The sequence below is a fragment of the Haliotis rubra genome, unplaced genomic scaffold (assembly GCF_003918875.1).
Source record: "Haliotis rubra isolate DU_JTF1 unplaced genomic scaffold, ASM391887v1 Scf670, whole genome shotgun sequence".
NCBI lineage: Eukaryota > Metazoa > Mollusca > Gastropoda > Lepetellida > Haliotidae > Haliotis > Haliotis rubra.
The window spans coordinates 343,321-369,416 of NW_025767380.1; the positions used below are offsets into that span (position 1 = coordinate 343,321).

The 26,096-nt window shown below is 39.7% G+C and overlaps 3 protein-coding genes and 1 long non-coding RNA gene across 5 annotated transcripts in view; 1 reads left to right on the forward strand and 3 right to left on the reverse strand.

The window, feature by feature from the left end:
* Window positions 1-7,306: 7,306 nt before the first annotated feature.
* On the reverse strand, window positions 7,307-9,000 carry LOC124257740 (the record flags this gene model as incomplete). The annotated part of the gene is given in 3 exon segments (XM_046691873.1): window positions 7,307-7,948; window positions 7,950-8,371; window positions 8,871-9,000. Coding segments are annotated over 3 exon segments (657 nt in total), but the record flags the coding sequence as incomplete, so codon positions are not given.
* Window positions 9,001-12,273: 3,273 nt separating this feature from the next.
* LOC124257741 lies at window positions 12,274-14,890 on the reverse strand. Its single transcript, XM_046691874.1, has 3 exons — window positions 14,596-14,890; window positions 13,130-13,311; window positions 12,274-12,278 (listed from the first exon to the last, which is right to left on the reverse strand). Exons 1-3 carry the CDS (start codon window positions 14,832-14,834, stop codon window positions 12,274-12,276), a joined length of 426 nt encoding a protein of 141 aa, XP_046547830.1. The 5' UTR covers window positions 14,835-14,890.
* A 7,656-nt stretch (window positions 14,891-22,546) lies between these two features.
* On the forward strand, window positions 22,547-22,773 carry LOC124257746. Its single transcript, XR_006893351.1, has 2 exons — window positions 22,547-22,646; window positions 22,720-22,773. It is a non-coding gene; the product is annotated as an uncharacterized LOC124257746 (long non-coding RNA).
* A 107-nt stretch (window positions 22,774-22,880) lies between these two features.
* The window catches only part of LOC124257745 (postacrosomal sheath WW domain-binding protein-like), a 132,169-nt gene continuing 128,953 nt past the window's right edge, over window positions 22,881-26,096 (reverse strand). For both annotated transcript variants that reach the window (XM_046691880.1, XM_046691881.1), the window contains exons 4-5: window positions 25,787-25,859; window positions 22,881-23,640 (exon numbers count right to left, since the gene is read on the reverse strand). In XM_046691880.1, coding sequence (XP_046547836.1) covers window positions 23,620-23,640; window positions 25,787-25,859 — 94 coding nt within the window. In that variant the 3' untranslated portion in view covers window positions 22,881-23,619. The remainder of the gene's footprint in view (window positions 23,641-25,786; window positions 25,860-26,096) is intronic.

The following is a 26,096-nucleotide window of genomic DNA, read 5'->3' on the forward strand; positions in this document are numbered from 1 at the left end:
GAGCTACGTCAATGAAAGGTCAACGGAGGCGTAATCGTAGGTGACATGTGTGCAATGTGTACAGATTGAAATAATCATGTTGCATGTAGTGGAATGGAAAGGGGGACGACTAGTATTTAATGAATTAAAGCAACATATATTCTTTGACGCTGAACACAACAAGTATAACGTAATCAGAGAAAAAGAAAGACCGAAATATCGTGTCAATGATGAAGGGCTGACAAAATGAACAATAGTAATTATAATGATGGAATAAGTCACGGAATATTTAACCATAGGAGAAAAACCAAAGCGATATGGAGAAAGGCTGGGGAAGAACGGGCCCCCAGAAGAGGCACCAATCATCACAGGGGTCCCGTTCGAGTCGATTACGTAAATGATCCGGAAAGCCGTGCCAAAACCTTCTACAAGCGAAGGAAGACCCTACTGGAAAAGGTATGTCATTGTTGAAGCGTGAACTAGTTACTCACCACGGTCATCGTCATCCACCAAAGCTTGCAGTTGGGCCAAAAACTCTACCATCTCTGGCTTCGTTTTCGATTTCAGAGATTTGTGTGCCTCTGTCACCGCTGCATTAGGCTACATGCAATACATAGAGAATACTACACGAGGTCTCATTACATACATAGAGAATACTACACGAGGTCTCATTACATACATAGAGAATACTACACGAGGTCTCATTACATACATAGAGAATACTACACGAGGTCTCATTACATACATAGAGAATACTACACGAGGTCTCATTACATACATAGAGAATACTACACGAGGTCTCATTACATACATAGAGAATACTACACGAGGTCTCATTACATACATAGAGAATACTACACGAGGTCTCATTACATACATAGAGAATACTACACGAGGTCTCATTACATACGAATTATACGAAACGAGTGACCTTTCTATGGTATCTGACCGATAACATTGAAAGGTCACGAGTTTCCTATAATTCGTATGTAATGAGACCGAGTGAGGGATTTTATTTATTACCCACGTCTTACATGCATTAAATTGACAAAATAGCGTATTTTTGTTATGTGTTTGGTTTCAAACCGAAACTGGTTTCATAAAGAGGTTGCGGAATGGTTTGTACTGTGGTACAATATTTGCATGACGTCACACTGTAATGACGTCACTGCCTTGGTAACCGACGTCACGATGCATGTCAGTTGTCATCGCCTCGTACAGCCTCCTACAGTAAACTACCCCGTAGCACCCCGTTTCTTGGTTTCCAGTTGCTTCATTCGGCTAACATCACTGGTGGAAAGATTACGTTTATGTTTTACGACGGATATAATGTCTCAGTTCGACTCACACTTAAACAGCGACACGGCAACGTTCGCATTGTTTACATTCCCACAATGTGTTTAAGTTGTAGAATGAATGAATTCACGTGTTTGTTATGAATGAAAAAATAGTTACGTCAGATAATTGAGAGGTCATCGGTTATCCAATCAAATCGTTAGAATCTCAGGTCAAGTCGTTTTGAGTCAGTTATGACACAGGTCAACGCGATACGACACTCGTGTGACGTACGAGATTAGTATGCAACTACCCATACGTTGACCTCGTGGGTAATAAAAAGAAATACAGTACTGTTGGTTCACGTGATGAAATATGAACACTCTAAATAACACATAATGACACACTGTCCAAGTATGCCTATGACACAACAACAACAGACTCAAAAAATGAAGATGCAAGGAAACATGATAAATAACAATTAAAACAGACATAGGATGTAAGAAGGCACAATCATAGTAATTACTTCAGATATTTTGTCTGAATAACGAAATAATCTGCATATACATCAGGAAGAAGCGTGAAACATGCATCATCGACATCAATATCAGCCTGAGATGATGCACATGAACCCCAAAATTTTATCACCTGCCAAATAGGCTGTAAAAACTGACACATAACGATTGATGGCGTGTACGGAATAAGAATATCCGTCCGTTGTGTGGATAACGCATTCACAGAACAATTGAAACATGTGTAAAACAGAGCGCTATGAACGATGAATGAATGAAATACACCTTGCTGCGTACGTAACATGCATCCAGTAATACATTTCTACAAATAATGCCTCCATTCACCTCCATTGATGTCACAATTCCATCAATCGCCGCCGCCAACTGCGCTGGTCTTGTCAGCTTCCACCCTCTCAGGGGCGGTGGGGTAGCCTGATGGTTAAAGCGTTCGCTCGTCACGCCGAAGACCCGGGTTCGATTCCCCACATGGGTACAATGTGTGAAGCTCATTTCTGGTGTCCCCCGCCGTGATATTGCTGGAATATTGCTAAAAGCGGCGTAAAACCAAACTCACTCTCTCACTCCTCCCTCTCAGCTGCAGTGATGATCACCTTTGGCAGTGCCAAAACGGTGAAACCACTATGTCTCTTTTCACTGCAATAAATATAATGTACAGTACACCAATGTGAACAATGATATATATCATCCACCACCACAAACAACAGTACTGTATGAAAGAGACTTACATGTACAACAGCCTGTTCTCATAACAATGCTCTGACCGCCTCCGTGGTGTAGTGGTTAGAGCGTCCGCCCGGAGAGCGGAAGGTCGCGGGTTCGATCCCCGACCGCGTCATACGTCAGACCAAAGACGTTAAAATATGGTACTTGTAGGTCCCTGCCTGGCACTCGGCATTAATGGGTACAACAAGGACTGGTCGGCTCGGAGTCAGTATAGTGTGTCTGAGTGGGGTATTCATGCTTCACTGTGACATGGTATATCAGTGGGCTAGCACTATAAAACCAGCTTCAGTCTGGGCTAGTACAAGCAGCCGCACATACACATACACACGCATGCACGTCGTCATATGAGCGAAATATTCTCAAGCACGACGTTAAACCCAATTTCACCTCACCTCACCTCACCTCACCTCACCATAACAATGCTGTCGACATTGTACCAGATGGACATCCATCAAGTCCCCAGGATGGAGCCCGCTGTGAGGTTGGATCTCGATTGGCTGCTGGAAGTGGCCAACACGTCTAAGCCAACGACGCCATCCCAGAATTTCACACTGTAATGAATCTTCATTAACAGTGGAAAACTGGTAGGCGTCGTGGTCGGTCCCCAGTACGAGCATCTGCAATACATGTAACATGATTACTCATACGTCCTAGGCCACCAAGTAGTCAGTTTCATGTAACATGATTACTCATACGTCCTAGCCACCAAGTAGTCAGTTTCATGTAACATGATTACTCATACGTCCCGGGCCACCAAGTAATCAGTGATGAATGTTTTGCAGTCGAAAGAGATACACATTATAACCGGTGCCCGGATAACCCTCACAATTGAGCCTGAGATGGGTGGGAAGGCCCAATCATTCATTTCACACCTTGATGATCAGGTGGGTTTTACATGAATATTGATATGTGTAACATATGCATGATACATAAATGGAATGAAATTGTGATTGTACAAATCTTCCGAATAAGGTATGAAATTCATACCAACCAACTGACCATTATCAATGCAGTGTGATGAAATTATGAATGGAATAGGTGACCAGTCTGAGATAGCTGTATCAATGTGATCATAGTGATCGGATGATGTTGACAATAAGGAATATGGAATGATGCTATTGCTGTATGTTTAAGTAGCATTCCACCTAAGAATCATGCACAGGTGGATAAGTCCAAAATTTCATATTCACTTGAAATTTTGTCATTCACTATATTTGGCCTTGTAAAATGTCATGTCACTCAGAAATTTTTCTGCTATCAATATTTTTCATTAATTAGCCACTAATTAAAATTCTACGAAATTGACCCAGAATAGCATGTGAAAATGTACGAAAATGCTATTTTTCCGTTGACAATATTGTTAAAACTATTCGTGCAGTCAGAATTCTTTTACTTTGTATTGAAAGAATACATATACAAGTTTCACTTCAGTTATATTTTTGAAGAGTTGATGAGGACCGCTCCATAGCAACGGTTGTCAAGGTAACGGGTATTTTAACCTATAACAAAATTACTCAAAATTGATGATTTTTAAGGGCATTTATCTCAGAACAGCAAACGTTTGATGTTGTAATTGCTATTACTTTGCTTAATACAATTGTGTAATTGTGAAAGCAAGACATAAAAAGTTTGTAAAGTTTTGAATTTTTTATTTTATTAACCGTTGAAATTTAATATATTTATATATATTTTCAAAATTTTGACAGAAAACAATTTGGTACATTTACCAAAATAAATCAGCTATTTATTGAATATTGCACAAGAAAGTATTATTTAAGTATTTAAGAGGACTGTTAGAAACATTATTTGCAAAAAATAGCAGAGGGATTTGCAATGTCAACCTAACTAAGAAGTGGACGTTTTGAAGAAAAATGCTAAGTATAGACCCTCTGTGCATGCTGTATACATTTAATTCTTTTGGGGCCTAAATTATTAACAAATTACTTAAAAGCTAACCGATTTTCAAGTACTAAATCCTGTTATAGTTCTTTTTTCTTAAGTAGTTAAGTAAATTATGCTGAGTCATCAAAATTATTATTTTCAGGAAATGTGAGATTACCTTTCGCAAAATGGAAAATACAGTGAGAAAGTGAAGATGTCACATACTTACTTCTTCAGTGTTGGCTTTCTATACTTTTATTAAAGCATAAATGGAATGTTCCTCATCACAAACATAACACAGACACCTTATTTGAAGTATGAACCATACTTTTAAGAAAAAGAAGAAGAGTAGGAGGAGGGAAGAAGAAATGTTTATTACATAGTGTCACGCATGTAAATACATACAAATAATGCCCGCCATAGGGCCATGAGACACTTTGATAATACATGTACACTCAAAAATAAGGTATTACATGTACTCAATAATACATTCATACTGGCATTCTTACATTTGTCATCCGTTCAAAGCTTCATTCATTCTCGATAGAGTGAGTGAGTTAGTTGGTTAGTGTATTAGTGGGTTAGTGTATTAGTTGGTTAGTGTATTAGTGGGTTAGTTGGTTGGTAAGTTGGTTAGTTAGTTAGTTTAGTTACTAAGTTAAATAAATAGTTAAATAAATAAAACAAATCCTGGCAGTTTGCCATACATTCCATATATTATCGATTCATAATCTGTCATACTACCTTCCACACACCAATCCTACTCAGACAAACAAAATATACATATACATCAACTAAAACCATTCACACAAATCATTCACTCATTCAAACTTATATGTATCATTGTCAAACAGAATCTCTATCACCCATTGTTTCATACACTTACCCTACTCACACAAACAGCATATGGCCATATATACTAAGCAGCAAAAGAAACGCCAGTTTGGAAGACGACAAGACAGTGGGAACCTGCGACGGAAGACCAATCAGTACTGATACAGTACGCTGACGCCTTAACATTGGGAACCTCCATTGCTGTAGACCTTACCATGGACCTATCCTCACCCCTCGCCATCGGCGTGAACGTCTACAGTTTGCCCTACAACACCAAAACTGGAGATACAGGCAATGGAGAACTGTTCTCAGATTGTTATTGAAAGAGACTCATGGGGAGGTGCAAGCATCATGGTATTGGGTGGAATAGGCCTGAACCAGAGAGTGGGTCCAGAGGAGGCGGCATCACAGCGGTGCTCTACATCGACAAAGCTCTCAGTCATACCACTTTTCGCGATGTCACCGAACCACATTTTCCAGCATGATAATGCCCGGCCCATACTTCCTGAACTACACGGGACTACTTTACAGCAGAACGGTGTCAACATTGTGCAGTGGCCAGCCCTTAGTCCTGATTTAAACCCAATTGAACATCTTGGGGATGAAATTAGTAATAATGTCATACCAAGGCCAAACACAGCCTATTTATTGCATCAGGCCTTTCTAAGAGTGTGGTTCAAGGTGCCAATGGCCTTCATCAATCGATTAGATACTGAAGTCAAGAGTCTGAATGGACTGCAAACGTTCACATAATGTCTTGAAATTGTGCTGAGTTATTCATTGATATGTCAAGATATTGTACACAAAACATGTTTTGATCCGCTTATCATGTCCATTTCTGTAATGATTTGATTATAGTGCCTTTCTAATTTTCAATTCATAATGACGTTTTTGCTGCTGAGTATATTAACTATAACACATTCTCAGTACTTATTTCAATCTGAAGATCGTATACTATAAACATCAAATATTCACAACAAGATATTCATAATGCGGGTACACACGTGTACAGAGCAAAGGCAAGGAAGGATCTAAAATACACACTAGAGTGAGGATACCATGGGATAAAGTTATTTACAAAATAGGACAATCATACATCTCCATGACATTTCATCTATGTGTTCAGTAACCAGTGTTTCACCTCAAGAAACGAGAGACAGCATTTCATCTTCTGGCAGTAATTCTATATGCCCAGACACATTAACATGAAAAATATCTATAAGTTTGGACAAGAGTTGATTCCTGTTGTACATATAATGTTCACAATGTAGAATTATATGGCAGAGTTCACAATATTTTGAAAATTGGCTCGAGAATTGATTTGTCAACAAATTTGTATGATATCTCTATATTGTGGGTAAACATGTCTCACGCTGACTTGAATATCCCATTGTACAGTTTCAGTTTCATTAACACAGTTCATAACTATTTCAAGATAGCCACTCACATATATATAAAACTGTACATGAGGAGTGGCATGACCTGTTGCATGGTATATTCATTTGAGTTTAAGCCACAATATTGAATAACTGACTGACTGAGTGAGTTTAGTTTTACGCTTTTGGCAATATTCCAGCAATATCACGCAGGGGGACACCAGAAATGGGCTTAACACATTGTGCCCAATATTGAACAAAAGCAGAACTTTTTGTGTAGCTTTGGTATAGGAGCTGCCACATTTTGCCTTTTGTTCCTGTTTCTTTATAACTTTAAAAGAGTACATTGTGCCATATGCAGTCAACGCCTTTTCCTTATGAATAAAAACAGTATATATACCTTTGAATCTCTGCTTAAATAGTAGGATAAACTTTCATTTAAAGTCTACATTTATGATGCTATCATTGCCATAGATTAGATGTTCGTTGTGAAGATAATCTGGACCATTATTATTGACATTATTGATGTGCCCCTGTACATAGTCTATTTCAATAGTAATACATTTACACAAAACATCATCATCACATGATAAGTGTTCCAGGCTTAATATTATGCGTAAACTTTCTGTCAACTGATATTTTGAAGTTGTCAGATGATGAAGAGCAGTGAGGCTTAGCTAGATCAACAAAATAATCACCCAAGAGTTCACAAATATCCTCCGCTGTATTTGCACATTTGTCACCCAGTAATAGTTCTTTAACAACAGGACTTTGTCACCTCATTTTGTGAAATGACTTAAAGAAATATATATTGCCAAAGCCAAGTAATGAATAAATGTTTGAATCGAATAAGGTAGATAGCTTGAGGCAGCTAATACTCGTGAGAAGTGCTGCTACACTCAACTCAGTAATGTCATACTTGTGAAAGCGAGGGTTGACATGGAGTTGTTAGACTTACTCTGAGGCTCCCTTACCACGGAAAGATATAATGTGTAACATATAAGATTTGATCACATTCAATAGCCCTGACAGTTATCTGGTTAACTTTCTGACAATTCATTCATCAAAACATCATTGTCAATTGCATCGAAAGTACAACAAACAAATCCTCATCATCTATTCCTTCAGTTTTCCTTTTGGTTTTCTTGTTTGAAAGTCTTGAAAAGAATGACGTTATTTGATTGGGTCTTAACCACTCAGAATGGCTGAACATCTTGTTCCCTTCATCATCTCTTAATGTTTTCATGATGCATGACACCTCCAAAGGATCACTCTTTTGTTTCTTTCACCTTCCATGAACTTGGCTTGAAGAAAGTCCTTCACCTTAGTGTTAAACCTAACACCCTTTGCGTGCACTTCTCAAGGCCCACCCCATTTGCCTTGATCCATCTGCTTGTGATGTGCAACTACCTGTGGTTGTGCGGACCTTGTAGGTAATGACAACTTCATTGCAGAGACGGGCCCACTGTCGCTTTATGTTGTCATACGTTGACTCCTTCACAAGTTGACAGTTGTGGGTGCCAAGAGCAAGGTGATCTTCTGCATCCCTATAACAGGGAAAGGTGTTGGTACAACCCGGCTCTGGACAACAGTACACTGTATCAAGATCTGTTGGTGTAGGTTGTGGACGACTGATTTTACCTTCACATACTGTGGGTAAAGTAAAACCCTCAAGTGTCTTGCAGCCTGATTGTTGAGACATTTGGAGTCCATTCCCAGCTTTTAGCAATTCATCATTTGAAATGAATTTTCCATCTCCGATGGCATAGGCTTTTTCTCAGAAGTATTCCATTGTTTTGGAATACCACTTCATTGAAACAATTTATGTGTTTCAGTCTGTGAGGCTTGACAATTTGTTTGTCAGTGTCCATTGTTACTACAGCAACTTGACATCCTGTAACACCTAAAATGATAAAATAAATACAATTCTATAATCTATAGTTTTGAAACAAAAATAATGTTTGTACTAAAACATACCATTTCTTGTAGCTTTTACTTTAAAACTTTAAAACCAATTCCATGTATTTAGTCATGTAAACTTTACAGAATTTTACCACTACTGAAAATTACATTTAAGATGAGTGATTTGAGTGTGTTTTTCTGATACTTGATATATCAAAATATACATGCATAACAAGAATAACTTTAATGTGAAAAATAAAATATGCCAACCAACATATTATTCAATATTTCAGTTTCCACGTAGGCATATTTACAAAACAACAATCCACTGTAGAAAGTCTACACAAATGAAGGGTTTTTCCACTACCTGTTGTTGCATCAATTGCTGACTTCATGTCTTTTGCTGTAACAATGTCATTGCCTTCTGTGACCCATGTCCTCATCTTTCTCTTCATGTGGGCAATTTTTGAATCACAGTATGACTTTCCAGCCTGGGGTTCGAATAGCAGTATGTTTTCACGTTCAGACCTATTGAAAATACAATAAATCAACTTAATTTTCAACGTTGTATATATACAATTATATTATATATAACTTATAAGCTCACAAGGTTCTCTTAACTCATTTAGTGTGGATATCAGACATGAATGCAAGATTCTAATTATCATCCAGAACATGTGAAACAAAGGTGGTTGCTTTAATGTAATGACATAACAGCAACTGTTGAAGCGTTCTTTACCAATGAAAACAATGACACAATGTGATCCATAATGCTGCGGAATTAAAACAGTTTGGCATAGTCATATATAGATAGTATTTACTGCAATATCTTTAGACGTGAAAATTAATGGTAAATTTGCTACTTTAATTAATTTAAGTACATTATCTTCTTAAAATACTTTTCACTTACCAGTGCGTTTGCTAACCTCTGGAAGACAAAGCCACATGTGCCCACAGTGGTAGCAAGCAGCATTGTCAGAACGTAGGAACACTTCAGTGACTTGTGGGAGTTGATCTTTTATGGTGTTGAACACATTTTCAATTATGGAGATGACACTAAACCAGTCTTGCTTGCCTCCATCAAAAACATGAGTAAAGGTTCTGTGCTACAATGAAATGTTGATTTCATTAATCCTAACTTTAAAAGTGACATAGTTTCAATACATCCTCATTGTTTGCATTTTCAAAGAGACATTATTTTACTTATTTAAGAATTGTTTACCTTTTAATTTTAAATATGATATGTATATATCAATACTCACACAGATTGTATCCTGTGCATCTCGGTAAATGCAGACAGTGACATGCCAGTTCTTTCCACGCTGCCCAAACCAGTCTGTTTGCTTCTCTCTGAACTTCAAGGGTAGAAATTTCATTGCCCAATCCATGACCAAGAATGCCTGGTTTTGTTTGAGATTTTGAAGACAGTTAATACGAAATGTATCCTGGTTCACTGATCGCATTATGTGGGCCTTCCAATTTCTGATCTGCTGTAATGAATCTGATAATGATTTCCTTGAATCTTCCTGCAGTTCTCCTTCCTCTATACTTGCTACAATGTTTGAGAATTTTTCTTCAACATCTTCCAAAATCTGACATCTGTCACACTGCAGAGAATGCAAATGGTCACAGGATTTCTGCAATTCTGAGTCATTAGGATCACTGAGTCCCCAAGTAATACAATGGTCTGAACACATATCTGAATCCTGAACATGAATCTTGTAATCAGTTTTCATGTAGATACGACTTGATGAAAGTTGACCTTTTATATCTTTGAAAGCATCTCCTGATATAATTCCACAGCTGTGCAGTCTCCACGCTAGATCTTGAAGTGCTTTATACCCCTCTTCTCCTTCAGCAGCAGTGTTGTCTAAACCATGGAGATTCTTCCTTTTAGATGCAGCACAGGCTTGCAAAATGTGAAAAAGGGTGGATTGGCAAAGTGGTGTAAAGTGAGTTTCCTCACACAAGGTTTCATACATCTTGACTATTTGAGAATGACATGAGGTTCTAACAACATCAGGAATGGTAATGTTTTCGCCTGAGTCCAACTCTATGTTTCTTGTCCCAAAAGATACAACTTGCATGAAACAAGGATCGAAAAAAAGAAATCCAATGCATGTTGCAATTTACCTTTGTCCATTCGATGACGTCGTCGTTTGGACTTGTTGGGGAAAGATATTCCGTTTTGAGATTTTGACATTAACCTTGCTTGGTCAATTTTGTAGATGGTTAAACCTGGAATTTTCTTCATGAGATCAGATTTTTTAAAATCATTGGATACAGTGGCCAATATTTGGGCTCTCAAATTATTGTCTGTAGTTTGATGATATAGGTCTATCAAGGTGTCATGGTCAGCTGAAGAGGTTCTATCAGGAGGATCTTCTGTGATCAATTTTTTCAGTTGACTGGATTGTCCTGGTGCAATCATATCTAAGACAGCATCAACAGCCTCATTTGCTTTTCTTTGTAATAGTTTACTGTGCTTTTCGTTACTGAAGAAATATCTCTTTGTAAAGTGCTGCTCGTATTGGGCTGGATGATCCTCTTGTCAATGTTTCTAGGGTATGATTCACATCATTCAAACTCAAATCCTTGTCGTAACTCAATTTGAGATTTGTGATGGTTGAGAGTCTTGACTGTAAGTACTCTGAAAAAAGATATACATGCATAGTTACATGTAAATTAACAGGTGTTATTCAGGATTAAACAATGAAAGTCTTACATATTCATATTACAATACTATTTGTTTGATAAAACAAGAGTCATCAATGGATGACATATCACAGTGGTGGTTCAACATAAATCATAGGATATATCTTTCAATGAGAATGGAATTCATTTATGAAATCATGTTCTAAGTCCAACTTGTAACCATGGAAAAAAAAAATTTTAAATATGAATTTCACAATTCATAAAATATTACAAGGCACCAGTTCAGAACATGGTTAATGCATGTTCAAAGTTTGAGAAACACATTGCATGTATAATGTCGATGGAAAATAAATGCACATTACAGTATTAGGTAGTTTAAATTTCACTGGGATCAGACATCAAACATTGGATGAAATTGGTCTGCTTATGATACGAGCAAGTATTCATCAGATAGCTGTTAATAAAGCAGAATTGATATAATTATGAATTCCATAGCACCACCAAGGCATATGTGACACTACATTTATACTCCAATGGTACTTACATCACATTCAGGGCTATTCTGCACTTCTCTGAGTACACTTGCACGTAGATGGCTGTTGGTACTCTCTTTCTGGAAAATATATTTAGTTCTAAATTAAAGACTGTGTGTTGTAAAAATCCATAATTTCCCCTTAATTTTGTAATTTAACTTCTTCACATTGTATGTATGTAATATGTACATGAATAAGCATGGAGAAGGAGTTCTAGGTTTAAAACATAACAAATATTCACTAATATGTAGGAGATGAAGTTGACACATCTCCTTTATCTGTAATTTGTTGTGAAGATTGGCCCTAAAATCATTTAAAAAGTGAGGATTATAATAAATAGATACTAGTAACTTCTAAATAGCCATTATGATTAACCATATCTCAGTTTTAAATACTCCTGGCCCCGATTTCTCGAAACAAACTTAAGTTTTTACTCAAATTTCAAACTGAGTCTGACAATTTGAAACATCTGAATTTTTAACTCAACTGCATTTTTAAAATAAAAAAAGCCCATACAACTTAAGTAATCTATCCACCAAACCCAAATTGTCTCTTCTGTTTGAGTTTAGTATCAATTTCAGTTCAATCTAGGAAATGCATTTTCTCAAATTTGAGTAAAAACTCAAAACTCAGACTTAAGTTTGTTACGAGAAATCGGGGCTTGGTCATACATTAATATTTGTTATGATATTATGTTTGACATGGTTCAATATGTATTTTCACTAAAATTTGAAAATATTTCTTAAAGAGTTGAGCATTTGATTAAGAAACTTACACTTGATGACTGGTTAACCTCCTTGTAGGTACTGTTGAAAACATTGTAACACTTCACACTGATTCCTGAAAATATCAAGATTAAAATGGCATTTACTTCAATGATTTTACTCTTTTAGTCGAATAAACCAGCAGCTATACTTTAAGAATTCAATCTCATGGAAAGAGAATTCCCTAATAAATATCATAATGTGACAAAATAAACATATGACAACATTATCTTGATTTTCAAATAGATGAGAATTCAGCTTCAAAGCATTTAAAGGAAAATGAATTGAAAAGTAGGAGCGATGTGGTTTCGCTTTGGAGCAAAAGGTTCCAGGTTAGATTCCTTCTAGGCTCTGCAATTTATCTGCAGTTGTGAACTGTTACTGTAAACATACTTTTTTTCGCTTGGTGCAAACTTTGCGGAATTGACAGTTTAGACTACATCGCGCGTTTAGACTACATCAATTATTCACGCAATCAGCAATTGCCAGAACTGCCAGCTGTCTCTTAGGCTGCCACTAATAGCAATGAAAACAACCAGACTATCACCACTTCCAGTTGATGCTTGCAAGTTTTACCATGCAAGATTTCTCCCAGCCATAATAGCAATACTATGTGCCATGGTGAACGATCATGCTTAAAAACAGCCAAAAGAATAAGTAACATATATATTTACCAGAACCTGCAGGCACAAGGACTCGAATCTGGTTCATTAGGGTCTCACTCATGTCAACGGACACCCCTTTATACGGCAGCTGTGACCCTTGATGGAGGGGAAAAACACATTTCCTGGGTGGTCTCCAATGAATGCCAAGTCTGTAGCGATGATATGGACAGACTGTCATTGAAGGATCATACCTGTAAGAAGTACAGAAATACTACTTGTAACATTATATTACACAACTCTGCATACCTATCATTCAAGTGTATGATACAAAATACTCTTTTCTTTAATTATTAAACAGTTGAAACAAATTATGTTTCAATTTTCAATCATGATAACTTCATGTACACTTAAAACTAGCTAAGCCAATAAACATGTTTTACATTCAGCTTAAAATTCAGTGATTTATTTGCCTAATTGTTATTATCTAATAACACTCTAAATTTCACGAGCCAAAATGTTTTTTTATTAATAAGTTCTCGCATTCTTGCTTAACAGTGATACAAGAACCCAAATCGAAACGTTGCATACATGCAATAAAGAAATTGTTATCCATAAAATCAGTGGTTTGTTGCATTCCCATGTATGCAACTTCTAAAATGCCACTCAAAGAAGACAAAACTTTATTTTACTCCCTCATATGCAACAAGGGTTGTTCACAGGTAACTCACGTAACCAATATTATAGTCTACTTAAAATTGTTTGTTAGATTTTGGCTTTAATTAACATAACTTGTACTACAGATTTAACAGGTTTATGTATTCTAAAAATGAGGTAAAATAGTGATCTTAGGGACTGTTCATAACATATGGTCACCAGGGGTAATGATGAAGATCTTTATGGAATGACCCCCCTAAAATTTATGTACAAAGTAAGTGACACCCCAACCCCCACTTACATGTCATACACAAAATCAATGCCCCCTCCCATAATTTTAAATCATAATATATTAATATTTCTACATACAAAATTGCTGCCCCCAAAGTCATAAGCACAAAATGTAAGGAAACACACTGACATTTCTCGTAACTGTGCTGAAAAGGAGGTGAACGGAACAGCCGTCAAGTTCTTACAATTTGGACAAAATACGACATGTGACTGATACTATATCACAAAAACTACAGTAACATCTGCATTTTCATTAAAGTTCGCCTGATGCTCAGTGTTTTGAAATATTCGGTTGCATTTTTACAAATTTTACTCGTAAATGTGACCATATCTGATTCAATCGCAACATGGATGCCTGTTGGTGCAACTGTTAGACTAGTTCAGCAAGCTAAACGTCGTGTTCCTGCCAAGGCATACACCTTGGCAGGAACACGACGTTTAGCTTGCTGAACTACTGTTAGACAAGATATCATAGAGCGATACACGATTTCGGATAGTGTAGATCTGTCGATATAAATATATGCAATGCTTATTTTTCATTTTTATTTCTCATCATAAATGACTTACCAGTGTCATTTCTACAAACATACCTGAAAAGGCCGATTCGGTAGGAAATCAAACTTCCCTCGCTGTCTGCTGCTGGGGCTCTTGTCGTCTGGCGACCACCACATAGATTCACCTCCCGCAGATGCGAAGAAATATCCCGACAGCATGATCCCAGGGTTTCTAAACCGTTTTCTTTGGGATATGCTCTATATACTCCGCAAGGACCATCTGCTGTCAGGCCAACACTGCAGCGGAGCAGACAATTCGCTTCCGCATCCGCCATTTTCGCGGGGTGGCTTCTCTAGCAACACCCTAGCAACAACACGCCATCTAGCGGTAATGAGGAACATACGTTGCCATGAACGACAACTGAATGGTGAATTGTCGATCACGTTTAGATTAACATTTTCATCACAAATTAGAACTTTACGTACTTTTTATCACGGAAAAGGTTAGATTACAGCTTCTTTTATATGTACATATACTTTGTTCTATGCCACACATTTGCTGTTATTCAAAATCTGGTTTCAAAGTAACAGTACTTTACTATGCAAACCAATGGAGATCGTTGCTCGTCAACCTCACATTGATCTTTGGGAAATATTAGCGTATCGCGACAACTAGCGCACATATTTTAGAAAAAATCCACAACGATGTTTAATATAGTGGTGTCATCACATTCTGAAATTTTAAACCAAATTCGGGATTTTTTACTTATCCAGTATTCTCGATTTTGCATGATTTTTACGTGGAGCTGTACTTAACACGTCAATTTACCAAAATATGATGTGTCTACCTCCTAGTAAGTGCATTAAGGAATTGAAATTAATTGAATTGAGTATATACGAAAACACAAGTTAATGTTTGGCCATTGTTATTGCTATAAATACCCATAATCATTGAATGAATTGCAACATAATACACATGTAAGTACAGCTATCCAATCCTTTCACCTGTGTGTTTCACAACAAACTGGTGGCTGGTGAGGTTAGTAACCAAACATTATGAAGACACATATCCTCTTCTGCTGCTAATTCATAACTGAAATCGGGATAACTAAATCCGTCATTATGTTGAGCAGGCATAATATAAAATGTAATAACAATATTTGTCCCATTATAACCATCGTCAAATACGCACTACATTCAGCACCCCACTGATACATTAAAATAAATATTTTCCATCACCAATGCACAATAATGCACTATAACTCATGCTCCATACATAGGAATATTAGCACATGAAAACAAATGGATTATAATCATAACTGCGTACATCGACAACTGACGCACGCGGTGTTGTCGATGTATGCAGAATGGGTTTTCAATAAACAAATTCTTAAAGGATATCCGTAAAGAGTGCTGGAAGGGACATAACTCTATGGGACTCGCTGTCACTAATCATCGTCTGCTATGACACTCTACATCAGTAATAATGATAGCTTTTATGACGGGAGTTGAAGTTTCTGAGACACTGATTGGATATCAATGGTTTAGCAGCAGCCTTGGGTGACTGATCGTTATGATTATGGACATATATGTATTATGTATGATGTAGTGATGTTACAGTTGATTCTGTTATACCTTCAGATATCACACACGGTGCCCCGTCTTTAAGGAGGTTAGTCATTCCACCACCTAATCACATAGTAAATTCAGAGTCGAAAGGAACACAAACTGATGTTGAAACCGATCACAAAAGAAAATGGGCTACAGTAATCCAGGACACCGCGACAAAGAAATCCAAAACAGATGAAACCTTTTGTTTACTATGTGGTGTGCAGTATGGGTGTGCGAACGATGCGCGATTGATTGAATGGGTGGGGTGTGAGTATGAAAGTGGTGTGAATGCATGTTGATATTGGGCTCATTGTTCATGTATGGGGGTTCACATATCATCAAAACGTCATTTACAGCCGCAATCATTCTATTGTCCTTCACATAATCATGACATTCCCATTAAGTATAAATGTTAGTTCATCATGCCATCCTTCATGTGCATTATCATGAATCATACATGAAATCATCAAGCATGTCACTGTGAGCGAATGTGAAGAGAGTCAGTTGTGTACAAATGTGCTTTATATTAATAAACATTTCAGTTGGTTTATGTTTTTTGTCTTATTGTGCATACGTGCAGATACTGATGTCATTATACCTTTTCAAGCTTATCCAGGTTCCTGCAACTCCTCCTCCACGAATGTTCTGTTGGGACACCTGGTGGCATCCACATTTTCACCCGACGGTTCCTGGCTTCGAGGATGAAATCCGCACCCTCCCCTCTACTGACATGTCCCGACGCACTGATGACTTCGGTTGCATGTATGAAATCATGAATATCCTGATGACCTGAGTGTCGGAGGATGTCATCCTTCAAAACTATGTCCTGGTATGTTCTGCAGTTTAAGCCATAAAATATAGTGGATGCCACAGACCGCGAGGCCAACATGTATCTAGTAGAGTTGCGTCTGACAGAGGAGCGGTATGTAAAGATCGGGAAGACGAAGGTCCTTAGAACATCCCATACAAACCTGTGTTTTGGGTTCTTAACTTCAGACATCCATCTCCTTAGATGTTGAGCACTTGGTGAGCTATGGCTGCTCAAACAGGCACGTACATATGGCAGAAGGAGCTCATCAAGTGTTCCATACATGTAGATGATGAACATCCATGATTTACGGTGATTTGCTGCTGATTGGGCGTAGGAAAGGGCATGTGGTGTTCTGAACCCGCACAGAAGGGCAATGTGCTTGATGTATGGTATCCATAGTAGTTTGAAGATAGCTTTAGTTAAAATTCAGTTCAATATGTCCCGGGCCAGGTATGAGGAGGAAATGTTTGAACATGAGATGTTGTTTCAGTTCGGCATCTGTTAGATTACTGTTGTGCACCTGTTGCAAGTGTTTAGCAAAAGCAGCTGGCCCAGTGTGTATTTCGGACTGGCATCGTGGACAGATGAACCAGGTACTTAACATCTTGGACAGCAGACTGTAAGGGGATCCATCACACACCAGGCCTATCCATTGACGTACTGTCCCCAGTGCTGTCGTTTCCTGAATGGTGGTGAGGATTGTTCGTAAACTATCATAGCTGTTTGGATTGCACATGATTGGATCTCCAAGGGACATTTTAGGTGGTGGTTGAGGGTGATTATGAGGTAGAAAACTGTATGGATCAGCAGATGTTTTAGTTGATTGCGGAAGCACAAATTGGGTGTCAGAATCTAACTTATCCATATAGGTGCCTTCCGCTGTCTGTATCTGTGCTTCAACTAAGGTGTGTAGTCGTGATTCAACAAATTCATCGAACAGATGATTGATCATGTTGTCTGCTTCCATGTAATCTTTCAACAATGCATCGTATGACGGCCATGAAAAGTATGACAGCCATAGATAGGGCATTCTCTTCCCACAGAGGTTACTCCTGTCATATCTTCCTACGTAAACTCTGTTCTAATACAGCCCTTTCATGGTGTGAGCGTTCAAGACTGGTGATTGGAGGCAATCAGATTTAGTTGTGCAATCAGCGACGTTGTTTCAAAAGTGATCATTCGCAAGGCCTCGGTAATTTCCGTATGCTTCGAGAAAACTAAACCTCTTCCCCTGCGCGATGCGCAAACGTTTCTTCTAGACAGAACTCAGTCATGTTATGGCGGATCAGTGGCGTCTCCATCGCCCTCGTTGACAACGGGCAAGCTAGCCATTAAACGTCTTGTGTGTAACATCAACACAAGTCCCCGGCAGATGGGGGATATTTGTGGCCCCACATTTGCTTGTGTTAGTCAAGTTGAATCTAAGTCGATGTGACACGTGTTCTGATTGGATAGAAAGAAGGGAGATAATTCGTTTTGCGATCTTTTGCCGCTAGGGGATTTTACGAGAACCGGGAAATATGGCCGTATTAGAACAGAGGTTCGTAGGAAGATATGACAAGTAACCTCCGTGGGAAGAGAATGTAGGTAGGGTGACAGTTCGGGATTGGTTTGTATGTTAGTGACAGGATTTGAAATGTACGTCACATTGGTTATGACACTCTGCTTTGTCTTATAATTGATCGTGATTCGCCAGCTCCTCTGTATTACTCGGTTGTTATCAAATACAACCACTATATCTGTATTTTGAGGGCACTCGTTGGGGATGAGGGTACCAACTTCCAGCCAGTTTCTGATGGTGCTATATGACCCACCAGGTGTCATTGCATGTATGAGGCTAGTTATTGTCTTGCTCCCCCTGGAGAAATAGCACAGTAGGTTCAGTAGGAAGGCCACAGGTGTTATGATACTTGATGTACTGATGCTGCATAGATTTTCTATACTGCGCACAAACAGTAGTTTGTTTTTCTGGGATAGATGGTGTACGTCATTACCAAGAAGTGCAGAAAACAGTGTAATGAGTTTGTCTGACAATTTTGACAATATGTTGGTGGCAAGATCAGCCTCATACGTCTGTCTGTCTATATAGTCCAGAAATGGTCTTTGTATGTTCACTCAAATCCTGGCTGAGTGATGATCCTACTGCAGTTGATTTTTGTGATGTCATTGTCACTGTATATCTTGTCGCATGTGATGACCACCCCCCAAACCCCACCTCCCAAACCCCACCTCCTACCCATATTTATGTACATGGTCCTTTCCACCCACCCCCAACAGCATGCCACCCCCAACAGCACGCGACCCTCAACCACCACAAAGTTATCGTTTCAACCATACGTATTTTTTGCCACTTCAATTGGTTAACTCTACAGTGATGTGTACACTGACTTGTTACATGTCTGGATTCATTAAACATTTTTGATTTCTTCTCCTTGTTTCGTCAATATGACTCCTGTGTTCAGTTGATGTGCGACATCAGTTTTGTCTGTACTGGGCTTCCATACACTTTGGATTATCGCCCTTCACAGGCAACCAGAGGGCGCTTGGTGGTGACTTCCGGACCAGACATGTAGCGTGGAAAGTGATGTTTGCATTTTTCATAACATTATATCATGTTGTTGTTTATTTGACTCGTTTTGCGACTGTAATGTGTATTAGTTCTGACAGGGGGTCTATGGTTAGGTGGGTTAGCGCCCCATCATTTGGTCACACGTGTGCCACCGTAGCCTCGTTGAGGCGACTAACGGGATCGGGTGGTCAGGCTTGCTGACTTGGTTGACACATGTCATCGGTTCCCAACAAGTCAAAACATTGATTACACAACGCTGCTCATGCTGTTGATCACTGGATTGTCTGGTCCAGACTCGATTATTTACCGACCGCCGCCATATAGCTGGAATATTGCTGAGTGCGACGTAAAACTAAACTCACTCACTCACTCGTAGCTATAAACAATGTTGTCTATCCATTTTACACAGTACCACGTAATCACATCGGTTCATTGTCGTATATAATTACACGTAGTTCTCCGTTTTCCCTAACAACCCATGTTTTGTATATTTGTTTCTTGTTTAACGCCACACTCAGCATTATTCCAGCTATATAGCAGCTGTCTGTAAATATAACTCTGGACCAGACATTCCAGTGATCAACAGCATGAGCATCGATCTACGCAGTCGGTGCACCATGACATGTGTCAACCAAGTCAGCGAGCATGACCACCCTATCCCGTTAGTCGCTTCTTATGACAGGCATAAATCTATAGACCAATTCTAACCCGGATATTCAACTCACTGTACCACAGGCCCTCGTGTCTTTGAGACGATTAAAGATTCATTTCTTTATTATTATTATTTTTTAAAATAATTTTTTTGGGGGGGATGACCCCCGACTCGAAATGCTACACAGTACACTTCATTATGACAAGGGGCGGTGGGGTAGCCTAGTGGTTAAAGCGTTGGCTCGTCACGCCGAAGACCCGGGTTCGAATCCCCACATGGGTACAATGTATGAAGCCCATTTCTGGTGTCCCCCGCCGTGATGTTGCTGGAATATTGCTAAAAGCGGCGTAAAACCAAACTCAGTCACTCAGTCATTATGACAAGGCCGGACACTTCAGTATACCCCACCCATTTGCTTTGCGGATCGCTACACTACCATCGCATGTAATCGATTATAACTTAATGTAAACATAATCATCGATGTTTGGCCTATCGAGCACCAATCATGAAACCTACCAATTCTTTATTGTTATTTCTGCAAGTTGATTGAAACCCGATTTTGACTCGTAACTAAACGATCTTGACACAAATGGATGACGATGTGTCCGCACAAAACGGGGCTGTGGTCGAAGCAAGCCCAGACAATCCAGTGATCAACGGCATGAACATCGATTGGGAACCGAGGACATGTGTCAACCAAGTCAGCGAGCTTGACCACCCGATCCCGTTAGTCGCCTCTTACGACAAGCATGGTATTACTGAAGGATATTCTAACACGGACCTTCACGTGTAACATCAGTTTTGGAACTAAATTACCGGGATAGAATATTGTGTTCAAGAAAGAAGTCTTTGTAAATCAACAGAATTTTCCATGATAATCCATTCCAAAAATGTTATTTCTATTGCGATACTTAATTCACACCAAATTTTGAATTAGGAGCTGAGGTATATTTCTCCAGGTATTGCGCCATTGATTATGTACGAAGGAAAAGGTTCTCCGATTCCCATGTGATATTGGGTCCGTAAGTAACTCGTGAATTAAAAACAACACAACCGACGACAACTCTGTTAAGAGAGTAAAAGAACATGTTTATTTCTTATAAACATTCTTGTGGAATATTAAAAATAATAAAACTAATGTATTTGTGTTTTACCGACCGACACATCTTTGCTTGCCAGGATGATGACATTACGATAACAAATATTCATACACCTGTACTATAACAATTGTTTGAAACACCTGTGTGAGTAACACCAGTATGATAAAGAGAAATATCTTACCATCAAAATACATAACGGTACCAACTGATAAAACATGATTGATGTTAATCATGATTATTATTATAATAATTGTGAATCTGTAATGCGGCTTTAATATGTACAAGGCACCTGCTCAAAGCGCTAACACACAATCTGATTATTATTACCCCGGATAACCCAAGCTGTCTGAGGCGCTAGAAGGTTAAAAGTCACATGACTTATCCCACCGGGTACCCATTTTCCGCTGAGTTAAGGGTTATTCCGACAAGTGCGATCAATAGATAAACAATATTTCAGTTATATAAGGGTATGTCTACGTAAGGTAGGAGACAATGACAAACGTCAAGCCGATCTGAGACGTTTACCGCTTAAGTGAAGTCTACGATCACAGGAACATTCCTTGTTAAAGGCTCATAATCGCGCTAATCCGGCTTCTAGCTTGACTACATTCCGAGCACGATTACGGGATGCAGTAGGGATTAGTGATTTTCGGTGACCTAGACAATTGAACAAATACGGTTATAAAAAATTCAGGACCTCGGATACGTTATACAAAAAAACAAAACACGTTTTATGATAGGATCTTGGTCTAAGGGATTTAACTACGATGAGAGAATTCCGTCGTCGGAGAAACCAATCACTCTCAAACAGCAACTCAGGTAACCACATCAACTGGCGTACACACATTAATTGCACTGAAAGAACTGTATGGGAGTTATGGTCATCTTAGCGCTATGATCGTTTTGTGAAATGGGACCCAGGGCCTAGATTTTCGAAACTCTTAGCGGTAAGATAGTCGTAAGAGCCATACATTAACATTGACTTATGACTATCTCAACGCTAAGAGAGCTTCGAAAATCTAGCGATCGTAGCGCTACGACTGCCGGTAGTCTATGTTATAATATGGGAGTTACGATCATCTTAGAGCTACGATAGCTTTGTGAAACGATCTTAGCACTTACGACTATCTTAACGCTAAGAGAGCTTCGAAAATCTGGACGCAGTTCCCTAAAATGATCTTAGCACTTACGACTATCTTAACGCTAAGAGAGCTTCGAAAATCTAGGCCCAGGGCCTAGATTTTCGAAGCTCTTTTAGCGCTAAGATAGTCTTAAGTTAATGTTAATGAATGGCACTTACGACTATCTTAGCGCTAAGAGAGCTTGGAAAATCTAGGCCCAGTTCCCTAAAATGATCTTAGCACTTACGACTATCTTAACGCTAAGAGAGCTTCGAAAATCTAGGTCAAGTTCCCTAAAATGATCTTTGCACTTACGACTATCTTAACTTTGCGCGAAGAGAGCTTCGAAAATCTAGGCCCAGTTCCCTAAAATGATCTTAGCACTTACGACTATCTTAACTTTGCGCAAAGAGAGCTTCGAAAATCTAGGCCAAGTTCCCTAAAATGATCTTAGCGTTAAGACGATTGACAGTCATATTGGGAGTTACGGCGATCTTAGCGCTACGGTCTCTTTCAATTAATTTGTCGAATGCCACAGAGGGCATAAACCGTGAAAAGGTCCCTGGCCAGTTCAACGAACGGTCGTAGTTATACGTTGATCGTAACGCTACACTTGCTTTGAGCAAAGGGGGCCCGGGCATGTTAATATGCGTAACGCTTTGTGGTACGGGGGAGAGATCATGGGGAATTGCAAGCCTTGGTGTCATATATACATATGTTTCAAATCAATATGTATAAACATAATTTCTTTTTAGCCTCATCTGTTTCAAACATGTTTACTCATTGCACGATGTTGGGTGATCCATTATATATGTTAACTGATGTTAGGGATCACATATCGAAATCAAGATGGAGAGTGCGGACTATAAGTCAAATGCACCGTACTTAATAATGTAATCGGACTGAAACCAAAAACAGAAGAAGTATTTTCTGTCAAGCAGCGACTCAACATTAAGCAATGAAGCGTACAAAAAGAACTTGTGCAAATACAGGCATCTAACATTTGCACAGATAATGGAGTTTTAAAGACAAAAAGTAAATAGTTGGGATTTCAGTTCCTTTGTTTTGTTACAGTTAGTTTTCTAGCCATCAGCTGAAGACAAGAGTGATGTTCTGTATACGCTGTCTGCCTTAAAGTGACAGTTTGTAGTTAGACGTTATATAGGAGTGTTATGTGATCACATATACTCCTTTCAGGTATCATGCAAAACGTCTAGCCCATCACAGCCAGCGGCTGCCATGTTGACGCCTGTTGTCTAGTAGCCGTAATAGATACACTGAAAAGAGAAAATAAGAAAACTTATTGTTACTCGAATATCATGTCCATTGAAAACAGCAGAGCATGACGCCACATAACACATAACTAAAATAGGTAGGTTGTGCGTGAATAGGGTGTAATGTCACCCTTTAGGCACAATAGGCTGTACCCAAATGACGTGTGTATGAAGGCACAGTGACCTGTAGGCGCAATAGCCTGTATCCACATGACACGTGTATGAAGGCACAGTGACCTGTAGGCGCAATAGCCTGTATCCACATGACACGTGTATGAAGGCACAGTGACCTGTAGGCGCAATAGCCTGTACCCAAATGACACGTGCGTATGAAGTCACGGCCACCTGTAGGCGCAAAAGCCTGTACCTAAATGACACGTGTGTATGAAGGCACAGTGACCTGTAGGCGCAATAGCCTGTATCCACATGACACGTGTGTGAAGGCACAGTGACCTGTAGGCGCAATAGCCTGTATCCACATGACACGTGTATGAAGGCACAGTGACCTGTAGGCGCAATAGCCTGTACCCAAATGACACGTGTGTATGAAGTCACGGCTACCTGTAGGCGCAAAAGCATGTACCTAAATGACACGTGTGTATGAAGGCACAGTGACCTGTAGGCGCAATAGCCTCTATCCACATGACACGTGTGTGAAGGCACAGTGACCTGTAGGCACAATAGCCTGTATCCACATGACACGTGTATGAAGGCACAGTGACCTGTAGGCGCAATAGCCTGTACCCAAATGACACGTGTGTACGAAGGTACAGTGACCTGTAGGCGCAATGGCCTGTTTCCACATGACACGTGTATGAAGGCACAATGAGCTGTACCCAAATGACACGTGTGTATGAAGGCACAGTGCCCTGTACCCAAATGACACGTGTGTATGAAGGCACAGTGACCTGTAGGCGCAATAGCCTGTATCCACATGACACGTGTGTATGAAGGCACAGTGACCTGTAGGCGCAATAGCCTGTACCCAAATGACACGTGTGTATGAAGTCACGGCCACCTGTAGGCGCAAAAGCCTGTACCTAAATGACACGTGTGTATGAAGGCACAGTGACCTGTAGGCGCAATAGCCTCTATCCACATGACACGTGTGTGAAGGCAAAGTGACCTGTAGGCGCAATAGCCTGAATCCACATGACACGTGTGTACGAAGGTACAGTGACCTGTAGGCGCAATGGCCTGTTTCCACATGACACGTGTATGAAGGCACAATGAGCTGTACCCAAATGACACGTGTGTATGAAGGCACAGTGCCCTGTACCCAAATGACACGTGTGTATGAAGGCACAGTGACCTGTAGGCGCAATAGCCTGTATCCACATGACACGTGTGTATGAAGGCACAGTGACCTGTAGGCGCAATAGCCTGTACCCAAGTGACACGTGTGTATGAAGTCACGGCCACCTGTAGGCGCAAAAGCCTGTACCTAAATGACACGTGTGTATGAAGGCACAGTGACCTGTAGGCGCAATAGCCTGTATCCACATACGCCTGTGAATCCACATGACACGTAGGCGCAATAGCCTGTATCCACATGACACGTGAAGGGTGACCAGGCGCAAGTGACCTGTAGGCGCAATAGCCTGTATCCACATGACACGTGTGTATGAAGGTACAGTGACCTGTAGGCGCAATGGCCTGTACCCAAATGACACGTGTGTATGAAGGCACAGTGACCTGTAGGCGCAATGACCTGTGTATGAAGGCACACAGCCTGTATCCAAATGACACGTGTGTGAATGAAGGTACAATGACACGTGTAGGCAAATGACCTGTGTGTATGAACACAGTGTATGTAGGCACAATGACCTGTACCCAAATGACACGTGTGTATGAAGGTACAGTGACCTGTAGGCGCAAATGACACTGTTTCCACAAGACACGTGTATAAAAGGCACAGTAGCCTGTACCCAAATGACACGTGTGTATGGAGAGAGAGAGAGAGAGAGAGAGAGAGAGAGAGAGAGAGAGAGAGAGAGAGAGAGAGAGAGAGAGAGAGAGAGAGAGAGAGAGAGAGAGAGAGAGAGAGAGAGAGAGAGAGAGAGAGAGAGAGAGAGAGAGAGAGAGAGAGAGAGAGAGAGAGGGAGAGGGAGAGGGAGAGAGAGAGAGAGAGAGATAAACCCTCACTTACCAGGCCAATCCAGACAAATAGCCAGGGTGGGAAAAATAAGGAAATACCGCCGTGAAGACAGTGGTTGACGGTCCTGGAAGAAAAGCAGTAACATAAGCTTCCCTGGGCATCAATGTTGCAAATGTTCGCATATTTTACAGTTTATAATTGGCATGATCGACAAATCGTAATCCTAAATCCAGGCAACTCATTGTCTACTAATAAATACCTGGGGGACCTTCACATGTGTAGAGTAGGCATTTGGAAGTAAGACATACAGACATACAGGGGATACGTATTACATATTCAGAAAAAATTCAGACACTTTTCA